This window comes from Pristiophorus japonicus, chromosome 7 (assembly GCF_044704955.1).
Source record: "Pristiophorus japonicus isolate sPriJap1 chromosome 7, sPriJap1.hap1, whole genome shotgun sequence".
NCBI classification, from domain to species: Eukaryota; Metazoa; Chordata; class Chondrichthyes; family Pristiophoridae; genus Pristiophorus; species Pristiophorus japonicus.
The window spans coordinates 122,908,009-122,922,351 of NC_091983.1; the positions used below are offsets into that span (position 1 = coordinate 122,908,009).

At 48.4% G+C, this 14,343-nt stretch overlaps 1 protein-coding gene across 1 annotated transcript in view; it reads right to left on the bottom strand.

Moving 5' to 3' along the window:
• smpdl3a (sphingomyelin phosphodiesterase acid like 3A) overlaps window positions 1-14,343 on the bottom strand; it is a 58,494-nt gene that overhangs the window by 18,935 nt on the left and 25,216 nt on the right. The window contains exon 6 of the mRNA XM_070884456.1: window positions 7,132-7,312. Coding sequence (XP_070740557.1) covers window positions 7,132-7,312 — 181 coding nt within the window. The remainder of the gene's footprint in view (window positions 1-7,131; window positions 7,313-14,343) is intronic.

The window sequence follows — 14,343 nt, forward strand, 5'->3', positions numbered from 1 at the left end:
GAAACTTCTTCACCCAGAGAATTGTGAACCTGTGGAATTCTCTACCACAGAAAGTTGTTGAGTCCAGTTCGTTGGATATATTCAAAAGGGAGTTAGATGTGGCCCTTATGGCTAAAGGGATCAGGGGGTTTGGAGAGAAGGCAGGAGTAGGGTACTGAAGTTGCATAATCAGCCATGATCATATTGAATAATGGTGCAGGCTCGAAGGGCCGAATGGCCTGCTCCACACCTATTTTCTATGTCCACATCCACACTGTGGAGCTACAACGTAACAAGCTTACAGACATTACAATTACCAAATTGATTTCCTAATTATTATAGTCAGAAAACAAAATAAATGTATATAGCACCCTTGAGCGACCGGGGAGCGAGAGGGAGAGAGCGCGCGCGCGCGAGCGACCGGGGAGCGAGAGGGAGAGAGCGTGCGAGCGATCGGGGAGCGAGAGGGAGAGAGCGCGCGAGCGATCGGGGAGCGAGCGACCGGGGAGCGAGAGAGAGAGAGCGCACGTGCGCGCGCGAGCTACCGGGGAGCGAGAGGGAGAGAGCGCGCGCGTGCGCGCGAGCGACCGGGGAGCGAGAGGGAGAGAGCTCACATGTGCGCGCGCGCGAGCGACCGGGGAGCGAGAGGGAGAGAGCACGCGCGCGCGAGCGACCGGGGAGCGAGAGGGAGAGAGCGCGACCGGGGAGCGATAGGGAGAGAGCGCCACCGGGGAGCGATAGGGAGAGAGCGCGTAAGCGACCGGGAAGCGAGAGGGAGAGCGCGAGCGACCGGGGAGCGAGAGGGAGAGAGAGGGAGAGAGCGCGTGCGCGCGCGACCGGAGAGCGAGAGGGAGAGAGCGCGCGCGCGAGCGACCGGCCGGGCGAGGGTGCACGCACGAGCGACTGTCCGGGGGAGGGAGAGAGCGAGGGCGAGGGGGAGAGCGTGCGGCGCGCAGGGGCTGGGTGGGCGAGGTGGAGGGGGAGAGCGCACGCGCGCCCAGGGGGGGACGGTCAGAGAGGGCGCGCGTGAGGCCGGGGCTTGGGGAAAGAGGGGGGGGGTGCAGAGGGAGACGGGGGGGGGTGCAGAGAGAGACATGGGGGGGTGCAGAGAGAGACGGGGGGGGGGGTGCAGAGACGGGGGGGGGTGCAGAGAGAGACTGGGGGGGGTGCAGAGGGAGACATGGGGGGGGTGCAGAGGGAGACGGGGGGGGTGCAGAGGGAGACGGGGGGGGTGCAGAGGGAGACGGGGGGGGGTGCAGAGGGAGACGGGGGGGGGTGCAGAGGGAGACGGGGGGGGGTGCAGAGGGAGACGGGGGGGGGGTGCAGAGGGAGACGGGGGGGGTGCAGAGGGAGACGGGGGGGGTGCAGAGGGAGACGGGGGGGGTGCAGAGGGAGACGGGGGGGGTGCAGAGGGAGACGGGGGGGGTGCAGAGGGAGACGGGGGGGGTGCAGAGGGAGACGGGGGGGGTGCAGAGGGAGACGGGGGGGTGCAGAGGGAGACGGGGGGGGTGCAGAGGGAGACGGGGGGGGTGCAGAGGGAGACGGGGGGGGGTGCAGAGGGAGACGGGGGGGGTGCAGAGGGAGACGGGGGGGGTGCAGAGGGAGACGGGGGGGGTGCAGAGGGAGACGGGGGGGGTGCAGAGGGAGACGGGGGGGGTGCAGAGGGAGACGGGGGGGTGCAGAGGGAGACGGGGGGGTGCAGAGGGAGACGGGGGGGGGTGCAGAGGGAGACGGGGGGGGGTGCAGAGGGAGACGGGGGGGGTGCAGAGGGAGACGGGGGGGGTGCAGAGGGAGACGGGGGGGGTGCAGAGGGAGACGGGGGGGGTGCAGAGGGAGACGGGGGGGGTGCAGAGGGAGACGGGGGGGGTGCAGAGGGAGACGGGGGGGGTGCAGAGGGAGACGGGGGGGGTGCAGAGGGAGACGGGGGGGGGTGCAGAGGGAGACGGGGGGGGGTGCAGAGGGAGACGGGGGGGGTGCAGAGGGAGACGGGGGGGGTGCAGAGGGAGACGGGGGGGTGCAGAGGGAGACGGGGGGGGTGCAGAGGGAGACGGGGGGGGGTGCAGAGGGAGACGGGGGGGGTGCAGAGGGAGACGGGGGGGGTGCAGAGGGAGACGGGGGGGGTGCAGAGGGAGACGGGGGGGGTGCAGAGGGAGACGGGGGGGGTGCAGAGGGAGACGGGGGGGGTGCAGAGGGAGACGGGGGGGGTGCAGAGGGAGACGGGGGGGGTGCAGAGGGAGACGGGGGGGGTGCAGAGGGAGACGGGGGGGGTGCAGAGGGAGACGGGGGGGGGTGTGCAGAGGGAGACGGGGGGGGTGTGCAGAGGGAGACGGGGGGGGTGTGCAGAGGGAGACGGGGGGGGGTGCGGAGAGACAGGTCGTGTGGAGAGGGAGGGAGAGAATCAGAGAGAGAGGGACAAAGAGCAACAGCAAAAGAGGGAGAGAGAGGTGCAAGGATCCAGACTCGTGTCGTGCATTCCCGGGGACTGAGCGACGGTCGCACTTTGGAACAGCACAGGTGGACGTGCAGCACGTGTCCCATGGGCGAGAAGCATGGTTGAATAGGAGAGCGTATGCAAAGGCTACAGCTGAGAATCATACTTTCCGCATAATCTTCACCTCAAATGCAGCCATTGGTGAACCTTTTCCCATGTAAAGGAAAAAAAATAGAGAGGGGAGCAAAAGATTTAGGTGTAGACAAACAAAAAGAGAGAGGCAGGAGTGAGAGAGAGAGACAGAGCAGGAAAGGGATAGAGCAGAAGAGAAGCAAACAGAGAAATAACATGAAGTTGCAGGAGATAGAGCCCATATTCTCCAATTTACCATGTACAATACCACAGGAGATTGATTAATATATAATAACCCATTAAAATAAGATAGAATATGATTTTAAAATGGGGACTGAATATGTATTCATTTTAGATTATTTATCTATAATATATAAAATATGTTGTGTCTGCACATACTTCCTGTCAGAATTCCCCATTCTAAATGTCTGTATTCACATTTATAATGTAATTGTTGATGTAAATGGTGCACCCTTCTGCCAGTAGTGGTGCTACGATGCCTCCTGTAAGGATTCTATTCCATTCTCCCAGTTTCTCTATCTCCGTCGCATCGGTTCGGACGACATCACCTTCCACACTAGTGCCCAATATGTCATCCTTTTTCCTCAACCGCAGATTCCCCTCTGTCATGTTTAACATGGCCCTTGACCGTGTCCATTCTATTTCCAATTCTTCTGCTCTCACCCCTTCCTCTCTTGTCCCCTTGTCCTCAACTTTCACCCCACTAGTCTCCACGTTCAATGGATCATCCTCCGCTACCTCCAGCATGGTCACACCTGCCCCTCCTCACCCCTCTCAGCATTCCGAAGGGACCGCCCCACCGCGACACCCTGGTCCATTCCGCAGTCACCCCCAGCACCCCCTCCCCTTCCCACAGAACCTTCCCGTGCAAGTGCAGGAGATGCAACACCTGCCCTTTTACCTCCTCCCTTCCCACTGTCCAGGGCCCCAAATACTCCTTCCAGGTGAAACAGCGATTTACTTGTACTACTTTCAATTTAGTATACTGTATTCACTGCTCACGATGTGGTCTCCTCTACATTGGGAAGACCAAGCGTAGATTGGGGACCACTTTGCAGAGCACCTTTGTTCAGTCCGTAAGTGTGACCCCGAGCTTCCGGTCGCTTGTCACTTTAATTCTCCGCTCCACTCCCACTGTGACCTCTCCATCCTCGGTCTCCTCCACTGTTCCAATGAAGCTCAACACAAGCTCGAGGAACAGCACCTCATCTTTTGTTTAGGCACTTTACAGCCTTCTGCACTCAACATCAAGTTCAACAATTTCAGACCGTAACCTCGGCCCATATTTTTTTTCCCTTTCTTCCTTTTTTTTTTGCACTAACTCCCCCCTTTTTTTTCCTGTTTCCCATGGCAGCCGGTGATGATTCTGCCATTCACACCTCATTGACACCCATCTTTTGTTTTCTAACTTGTGCTTTTACCATCTCATTTTTTCCCCATCATCCCTTTTGTCTCTTAAATCTCTTCCCTCATCCACCCTATCACAGAGCTTCCCTTTTGTTCTTTCCTCCCCTCCCCCTTCCACTACCCCTGCACTTCCTTAACAATCTGTCATATCTCAAACCTTTCCAGTTCTGATGAAGGGTCTTCAACCTGAAACGTTAACTCTGTTTCTCTCTCCACAGATGCTGCCTGACTGCTGAGATTTCCAGCATTTTCTGTTTTTATTTCAGATTCCAGCATCCGCAGTATGTTGCTTTTGTGCTGTTGCGGAGGGTCTGAAATGCTTAAAACATTTTAAAATTGAAATTTCTCAATATTTGATTCTGAACAATTGACTGAAGTAGTTTTACACAGACATTGAAGAGGGGTGGGCGGGGAGGATTTGTAGGCGTTACATATTACCTTTCATTGACTTAAAAAAAATATATTAAGACGTTTAGGAAGAGAACCAAAAAAGGAGAAAAACACAAACCATTTTATTTTGTCTGTCATTCTATAGTCCTTACAAGTCCCAGGAATAATGTAAATATAGATTTCCTTTTAAATGTTTAGCGGAGTGTTAATAGAAACACGAGTTATGTAATGATGTATAAAAATTGCAGGAAGCTACTGTAGAAGAAACTACTACTTGTTTATTGAGAAAGCACAAAAAATACTTTGATTAAACTGATAATGTACTATTTTGATTTGGTATAAATTTTGAAATAGGAGATTAAAAATTGAAAGTACAATGAAGTTTGTTTCCCACTATTTAAATCGGGATGTATGTAAAATAATTCAACATTGTGTGATGAGCAGAGATTAATATTGGAGAATGTTTTGAGAAAAACACATTAGAAGCAAAATTCATAAATTAATATTTTACATCAACATATTAGTAAACATTTCCAAGTCAGTCTGATTGGTTCTCCTGTCCTGGAAGAAAGATGAATGTTTATTTCTGTTCAATCACAGCTTTTCCTGCTTTTTGTTTTTAATTCGGAGATGCAAATTGTTTGTGTTTTCCAGCATTTGTGAATAAGTGCTGCATTTCTGACGTTACATGGGGCGTGTGATGGTTCAAGATGACAATGTTTATTAATGGAAGTGATTGAAGTTGAAAATACGGATACCGGTTTTTGTTCAATTCTTTTTAATACTGTGAAGTAAAGAACTATAACAATTTATATTTGTTGGTTGTCTGGTTGCAGAGATTAATATTCTAATTACTTATATGGACGTAGAGTACGTCAGCGCCATAGGAAAGCTACTGCTCCTGCTGCTTGTGCAGCCATTGCTATCGTGACATTAATACAAATTGCACAAATAGATATGCCTCTTTCAGCTCACCTGGGCTTTTGGATTGTTTATCAATGCATAACCATGTAGCTGAGTGACATTTCTGAAGTGTTAATGCATTATTATGCAGAGTTTGTACATGACGAACTAAAAGCTTTTAATTAATTCTACTATAAACAACTTGCAGAATAGGCATGTAAATTACAAATGAATTTCAATATAGATAAGTGTGAGGTGATGCATTTTGGTAGGAGGAATAAGGAGTCTACCTACTCCTTGGAAAAGAGTCTAAATGGAGTAGAGGTGCAAAGGGATCTGGGGTATAGAGGCACAAATCATTAAAAATAGTAATGCAGGTTAAAAAAGCCATAAAAGTGCAAATAAAGCACTGGGGTTCATTTCTAGAGGAACAGAATTCGAAAGCAGAGAAGTTATGTTACACTTGTATAGAACCATGTCTGATCAAGATGGCGGGGTGGCAATACTGTATATATGCTTTTAAATGGTTGCTGGTACTGTCCTTGTAAAAGTTGTTGTTTTAAATTTTGCTCACGGACAAAAAGGTCATGCTCGAAGAAGTTTGTGGCCCACTCAGTACAAAAACATTTAGAGGGAACATTAGTGATGGGTGAGCAGAACATGGACGCCTCAGTTTTCAATTAGTTGGAAGTTTTAGATGAAGGTGTACAGGAGACTGGCAAGGAAGGCAATAGGGAAAGAGGTGATAAAAGGGTAGATAATGATCATCAACAGGGGTCAGCTACTGGTAGAATGGGTAAAGTTATGAGGTGGAAGTAAACAGCCTTAGTGATGTATAGGATAGATTTTAATTATAAAATAAAGCAATACAGGTTGAACCTCTCTTATCCGGGACTCCCTTATCTGGCATCACCCCTTGTCCGGAACCATTCCTGGCCATCGGGTGGCGCATGCGCAGAACACAGCCCGTCAAAATCCTACACAGCAATATAATCTTTCTCCTCGATGGGCTGCCTCGTCCTCATGGCCCTGCTGGAACTCCTGCAGCCACAGTCCTCGGGCCGGCGCTGCCTCCAGAGGGTCCCGCCGACTCTTCTCAGCCCCCTGCAGACAGACTGACTGACTGACTCTCACACACACACACACACACTGACCGCAGTAGCACCCTAGCCCAGCCCAGCAACAGCGCTTAAAGGCGCAGTCCACCCAAACACGTGACTTCTCCTTATCCGGAAAAATCCCTGATTTGGAACAGACCAGGTCCCGAGGGGGCTGGATAAGGGAGGTACAACCTGTACCCTCATGGAGGAACAAAAGTGCATGAAATACAATAAATTTAAAAAATAACTTATTAAAAGCTTATAGCTCCTTTAAAGAAGAATGCAAAAATACATATCTCATTTCAAGAAGAATGCTTTTATCTGCCATGTCTCAATTGGTTAACATAGAGAATACTAAGCCATTCAGAGCAAGAAAGCCACAAATCGTGGTATTATGTTAGCTGATCTCAGATAGGAAACTCAAATGAGCCTGAACATCCCAAGTTAAACATTCACAGTCTTGATTTCCATTTTCAGAAACCCTTGATGCAAGTGCATGTTTGTGGATGCCAAGTGTAACATGATTGGATTCAGCTTTATTGCTCCCCACAGCAGAATAGTCAGCTGAAGTTTCATTTTCTGTGCTTATACGTAAAGAATAGCCACTTGAACAAGGCAACAGAGGATCAGCAGCATCTCTGGAACTATATTACAGCAAGGAATTGATGCTTTCCTTAGAAGAGGAGAATTGGGGAGAAAATTGGCAGCAAACAGGCGGGGGGGTGGGGGGTGGGAGGTGGGAAAAGAGAGGCGAAAGGAATGTATTACCTTGATCATCCAGAAGGACCATTATGCTGTCCTTGTGAGTGTGGCCAAAAAACTGTCCAACAATGATATCACTGTATTTGCGAAGAATTTGCATCAGCCTCTCATTGTCCTTCTCCCTGATCGCAGTGGTGCTCATAGAATCTGGCAAGTAGCCTGGAGGAACATGTGCTATGAGATAAACCTGGGAGAAAGAACATTAATTACTTTATGGTCATAAACTAATTGGTCAGAAATCAGATCCCTTTGGGCACCATTTCTTTATTTAACCCTCCTCATCTTCCAATACATAGGAAGCATTTCCATCCCAAGAGTTGAATCTTTCGAGATGATGTTTTCTCCAATTCTCCCCCTGCCCCCCACAACCAAGAGAAGTCAGACTTGTTCTGGTTCCATCCGCATTTCTCTTGTATGATTTTTGTTGAAAAACTGCAATATAAAAATTTGAACCCACTGCATAACTGGAGTATCATCAGCTAATCTGGTTATTTTATTTTGAATTTACAATTGCCTGGATTTTATGCACGGGTTCTCCCAAGTCCAGCCTCGACTTCAATGGATCCCTGGAGAAACAGTGTAAATGGTGGTGGACAATTGAACAACTAACAGAGGAGGTTGTTCCATGAACATCCCCATCTTCAATGATGGCGGCGCCCAGCACGCAAGTGCAAAAGACAAGGCTGAAGCATTTTGCAATCATCTTCAACCAGAAGTGCCGAGTGGATGATCCATCTCAGCCTCATCCACAGGATCCCACCATCACAGAAGCCAGTCTTCAGCCAATTCAATTCACTCCACATGATATCAAGAAACGGCTGATCGCACTGTATGCAGCAAAGGCTACGGGCCCTGACAACATCCCGACTGCAGTGCTGAAGAGTTGTGCTCCAGAACTAGCCGCGCCTCTAGCCAAGCTGTTCTAGTACAGCTACAACACTGGCAACTATCCGACAATGTGGAAAACTGCCCAGGTATGTCCTGTCCACAAAAAGCAGGACAAATTCAATCCGGCCAATTATCGCCCCATTAGTCTACTATCAATCATCAGCAAATTGATTAAAGGTGTCGTCGACAATGCTACCAAGCGGTACTTACTCACCAATACCCTGCTCACAGATGCCCAGTTTGGGTCCATCTGGATCACTCGTCTCTAGACCTCATTATAGCCTTGGTCCAAATATGGACAAAATAGCTGAATTCCAGAAGTGAGGTGAGAATGACTAGCATCGACATCAAGGCAGCATTTGACCGAGTGTGGCATCAAGGAACCCTAGTAAAACTGAAGTCAATAGAAATCAGGTGGAAAACTCTCCACAGGCTGGAGTCATACCTAGCACAAAGGAAGATGGTTGTGGTTGCTGGAAGTCAATCATTCCAGTCCCAGGACATCGCTGCAGGAGCTCCTCAGGGCAGTGTCCTCAGCCCAACCATCTTCAGCTGCTTCATCAATGACGTTCCCTCCATAAGGTCAGAAGTGGGAATGTTTGCTGATCATTGCAGTGTTCAGTTCCACTCGCAACTCCTCAGCTAATGAAGCGGTCCATGCCCGCATGCAGCAAGATCTGGATGACATTCAGACTTGGGTTGATAGTGGTAAGTAGCATTTGTGTCACACAAGTGCCAGGCAGTGACGATCTCCAATAAACTAGAATCTAACCACCGCCCCTTGACATTCAATGGAATTACCATCACCAAATGCCCCATCAACATTCTGGGATTGACCAGAAACTTTACTGGACCACTCACATAAATACTGTGGCTACAAGAGCGGGTCAGAGGCTGGGTATTCTGCAGCAAGTGTCTCACCTACTGACACCCCAAAACCTTTCCACCATCTACAAGGCACAAGTCAGGAGTGTGATGGAATACTCTCCACCTGCTTGGATGAGTGCAGCTCCAACAACACTCAAGAAGCTCGACATCATTCAGAACAAAGCAGCCCACTTGATTGGCACCCCATTCACCACCTTAAACATTCACTCCCTCCACCACCGGCGCACCGTGGCTGCAGTGTGCACCATCTATAAGATGTACTGCAATAACTCGCCAAGGCTTCTTCGACAGCACCTCCCAAACCTGCAACCTCTACCACCTAGATGGACATGGGTAGCAGGCATATGGGGACACCACCACCTGCAAGTTCCCCTCCAATTTACATACCATCTTGAGCTTGACAATAAATACTCTATTGCCCTCCTTGGCCATGACAGTATCAGCGTTCCACTTGGGACCCTGATCATAATTCAGAACATATACAGGATCATTTACAGAAATATTGCGTGACACAGCTGCGTGATCGTGATACCCTTACTGACTTTGTCTTCTATATTCAACATGATTATTCAAGTCAGGGTGTACAAGAGATAGCTTGGTCTTAAGACCTCTCCATTAGTTCAGCAGGCGAGACCCCAGTAAGCGTGTGTGGTCATGTCCTGTAACTCAGCAGTATGCATGACAGGCGGGTCTGCAGTGGCCCTTGGATTACTCGCTTCATACTCTTCTTTTTGAAACCATTGAGTTTCATGAACTCTTGAAACTCCCGACTGGTGAAACACGATCCATTGTCGCTAACAATGATGTCAGGCAGACCATGTGTCGTGAACATGACACAGATTCTCAATGGCAGCTGTGGCTGTGCTGGATGACATGATTATACACTCTATCCACTTCGAATATGCATCCACCACAACTAAAAACATCTTCCCCAGGAAGGAACCTGCAAAGTCTATGTGGATACTGGACCATGGTTTGGACGGCCACGACCACAGACTCAGCGGCAATTCTGCTGGTGCTTTGCTGAGCTGCATGCAAGTGTTGCACTGATGCACACATGATTCCAGCTCAGAGTCAATTCCCGGCCACCATACAGGAGACCTGGCGATGACTTTCATCATTACAATGCCGGGATATGTGTTATGTAGCTCTCATACAAATTTCTCTCTCCCTTTCTTGGGCATAACAACACGATTGCCCCACAGTATACAATCCAACTGAATAGACAGTTCGTCTTTGCGACGAATGTAAGGTTTGGTCTCCTCGCATATTTGCTTGGGTTTGGCAGACCAATCACCTTTGAGAATGCAACTCTTCACCACCGATAAAATCGGGTCCTGGCTGGTCCAGGTCTTAACTTGTTGAGCCGTGACAGGGGTTCCTTTACTCTCAAAAGCCTCCATAACTAACAATTGGTCCGCCAGTTGTGACATTTCCATTTCTGGTGTGGGCAATGGCAGACGGCTCAAAGCTTGGTGCCAGCTCTATGGCGAATGACAATCGTAAGCGGATAATGTCAGCGCCCATCTCTGGATGCGGGATGAAGCATTGGTATTGATACCTTTGTTTTCAGAGAACAGTGAAATGAGCGGCTTGTGATCTGTCTCCAGTTCAAACCGAAGACCAAACAGGTACTAATGCATCTTTTTAACCCCATACACACAGGCTAGTGCTTCTTTCTTTACCATGCTGTAGGCTCTTTCAGCTTTAGAAAAAAATTTTGAAGCATACGCGACTGGTTGAAGTTTACCCAACTCATTAGCTTGTTGGAGTACGCAACCAATTCCATATGACTAAGCATCACAGGCCAATACTAAACGTTTACATAGGTCATAATGTCCCAGCAGCTTGTTAGAGCAAAGCAGATTAGTGGCTTTCTCAAAAGCTCTGTCTTGAGACGCACCCCACACCCAGTTGTCACCTTTTCTTAGCAGCATGTGCAGTGATTCTAATAAGGTGCTCAATTTAGGTAGGAAGTTACCGAAGTAGTTGAGTAGACCCAGGAACGAACGCAGCTCCGTCACATTCTGCGGCTTGGGTGCATTCTTGATGGCCTTGGTTTTCATGTCCGTGGGCCTGATGCCGTCAGCAGCAATTTTCCTCCCCAGGAATTCAACCTCTGGTGCCATGAAAACGCGCTTCGAGCATTTCAGTCTGAGTCCCACTTTGTCCAGACGATGTAGAACCTCTTTCAGGTTGTTCAGATGTTCCTTGGAGTCATGACCTGTGATCAGGATGTCATCTTGGAACACGACGGTTCTGGGAACAGACTTCAGTAGACTCTCCATTTTCCTCTGAAATATTGCTGCAGCCGAACGAATTCCAAAAGGGCACCTGTGATAAATAAACAGTCCTTTATGCGTGTTCATGCACGTAAGTCACTTCGACGTCTCAACCAGCTCCTGTGTCATGTAGGCCGACATCAAGTCCAGTTTGGTGAACTACTTCCCCCCCCACCCCGGCTACCGTTGCAAACAAGTCATCAGCCTTCGGTAACAGGTACTGATCCTGTTTCGAAACCCTGTTGATCGTAGCCTTGTAGTCTCCACAGATTCTGACTGTACCATCACTTTTCAGCACAGGAGCAATGGGGCTGGCCCATTCATTAAACTTAACCGGTGATATGATCCCTTCACCCTAGAGTCTGTTCAGTTCGATTTCGACCTTCTCGCTCATCATATACGGAACTGCCCGAGCTTTATGATGGATGGGTCTTGCATCCGAGTCCATGTGGATCTACACCTTGGCTCCAGTGAAGTTGCCGATGCCTGGTTCGAACAGCGAGGAGAACTTGCTCAGTACTTGGGCACATGTATCTTTCTCCGATGACAACGCCTTGATGTCGTTCCAATCGCATCTGATTTTTTCAAGCCAGTTCCTGCCGAACAGCATTGGGCCATTGCCTGGGACAATCCATACCGGTAACTCGTGAACTGCACTGTCATACGACACTTTAATTGTGGCACTGCCAATCACCGTTGAGAGTTCTTTGGTGTACATGCACAACTTGGCATTGACTGGACTCAGCCTGGGTCTCACAACCTTAGTATTGCACAGCTTGTCGAATGACCTCTGGCTCATTATCGATTGATAATGTCCAGTTCCATCGATACCGGCACCCCATTAAATTTCACGTTGATCATTATCGGTTTGCTCTTAGTTAGGAACGAGTACAGTCCATACACTTCCTCCTCTGGTATCTCTGATTGCATATCCGGATCTGCGCTTGTCTGACCATCATCCTCCACGTGGTGTGTCATAGCACGCTTGCTCATCTGCAGATACTTGCGCTGGAGATGCCCCACTCTCAGACAGCCTTTGCAACTTTATTGCTTAAATCGACACTGCTGATGCCGGTGATTTCCCCCACAACACCAACACGGAGAAATCGGATGCATTCCCGCTGGCGGACTTTGGGCAGCCACAGGTTTCACGTACGCAGTTGGGTAGGCCCTGCCATGTGCCACTCGGCCGAACTCCGAATCAATCATATTTACAGTACTTGCCAAGTTTCGATTTTTCACTGATATCTGCTTTTGACTTCTATCTGTCGTCATGCATAACTGAGCGATCGTGATGGCCCTGTTCAAGTCTCTACCGCCAGTAGTTTACGCAGGATCACCTCGTGGTTGATGCCGATTACAAAGAATGTCTGCCAACACAGCCCCGAACTTACATACGTGCGTGCAGCCCAATGGCCTCCAACAGTGACGCCATCTAGTGGCTAGTGATCCCAAAAGTACATATATGACACCCTTTTCAGCCACTTAATTTAAATCACAACATCAAATGGCTGCCATCAGAAAATCTAGGTTAATGTACCAAAGTTAAGACAGGATTTGACTGTCTAAGCAGGTAGTAACACTACGTCAGTTTTTAAGGTTAACTTTCTGATTTTGCACTGCCGGTGGCAACTTCACCTGCCAGTTAACACAGATCATAAATTCAGGGAAGCACTGTACATGATGTTCCAATATGAACTCACAACTGGTACAATTCGAAGTGGGAAAATTACCCCTCAATCCAAGCCTGGGATTCCTATTCCTGATTAACTATTCTCCCCATTCAGCTCTAGACATCACTACCAATGCTAGCATTTAAGGAAACTGGGCAACAAAAACAATTTGCATTTATATCGCGCCTGTAACAGAGTAAAATGTCCCAAATAGTTTCTCATGGAACATTATCAAACAAAATTTGACACCGTGCCACACAAGGGGATATTCATACAGATAACCAAAAAAGGGGGAGGTTCTAAAAAGTGTCTTGAAGGAATAAAAAGAGGTAGAGAGGCGGAGAGGTTTAGAGCAGAAATTAGAGTTTCAAGCCTAGGCAGCTGAAGGCATGGCTGCCAATGGTGGAGCTATTAAAATCAGGGATGCACAAGAGGCGAGAATTGGATTACAGATATCTTAGAGGGTTGAAGGGCTGGAGGAGGTTAGAGATGGGAAGGGGCAAGGTCATGGAGGGATTTGAAAACAAGAATGAGAATTTTAAAATTGAGGCATTGCTTAATTTTAAAATTGAGGCCAATGTAGGTCAGTGAGATGGTGAACGGTACTTGGTGCGAGTTAAGATATGGGCAGGAGAGCTTTGGATGAACTTAACTTTATGGAGGGTGGAAGATGGGTAGCCGGCCAGGAGTGCATTGGTACAGTCAAGTCTAGAGGTAACGAAAGCATGGATGAGGGTTTCAGCAGCAGATGAGCTGAGGTAGGGGCGGAGTTGGGCGATGTTACGGAGATGGAAATAGGCGGTCTGTGTGATGGCACGGATATGTGGTCGGAAGCTCAAATACGACACCGAGATTGCAAACAGTCTGCAAATTTAATATAGTAACCATTTTTTCTGGAAGATGGTGAAAACGAACATGCTGTTATTTCCAACAGCTCAGTTTTCATTCAATGCCAATGATCACCATCGCTTCCCAACGTGATAAAAGATTCTATTTCACAGCATCAGATACAAATATGTCAGCTCACTCTGCAACATGTCTAACTCCTCCCCAAAAACTGCATTTTGCAGGGCATTTGACTTTCTTGTTAAAAGGATACATGTATTTCATTAAATAGGTGCCAGAACTTGGACCTGATGCCAAGTCCTCTTCAAGCTATTTTCGATTAAATTTGTTGCCCACATTAGCCAATAAAGTAACACTGAATTTCATTCTTTAAAGCACTTGGTAAATGTTGCAAACTTCAACATTCCATGACTGCCATTCAAAAAGGCATTATACCATTTATTCTATTAAAAAAATTAATAAAATTAGTGAAACCTCCAAAAACTTGAATTGTGGAAATTTACAAAACAAAATCTAGGAATGCAGTGTTTTTGGAAAGTTTATTTCTCTTCTACTGTGGAACATCTTGTGTTGTGACTCATTCCCAAAGCGAGAGAAAAGAACGGAAGCTCATGCATGAAGGCCAAGGTCTTATAGACACA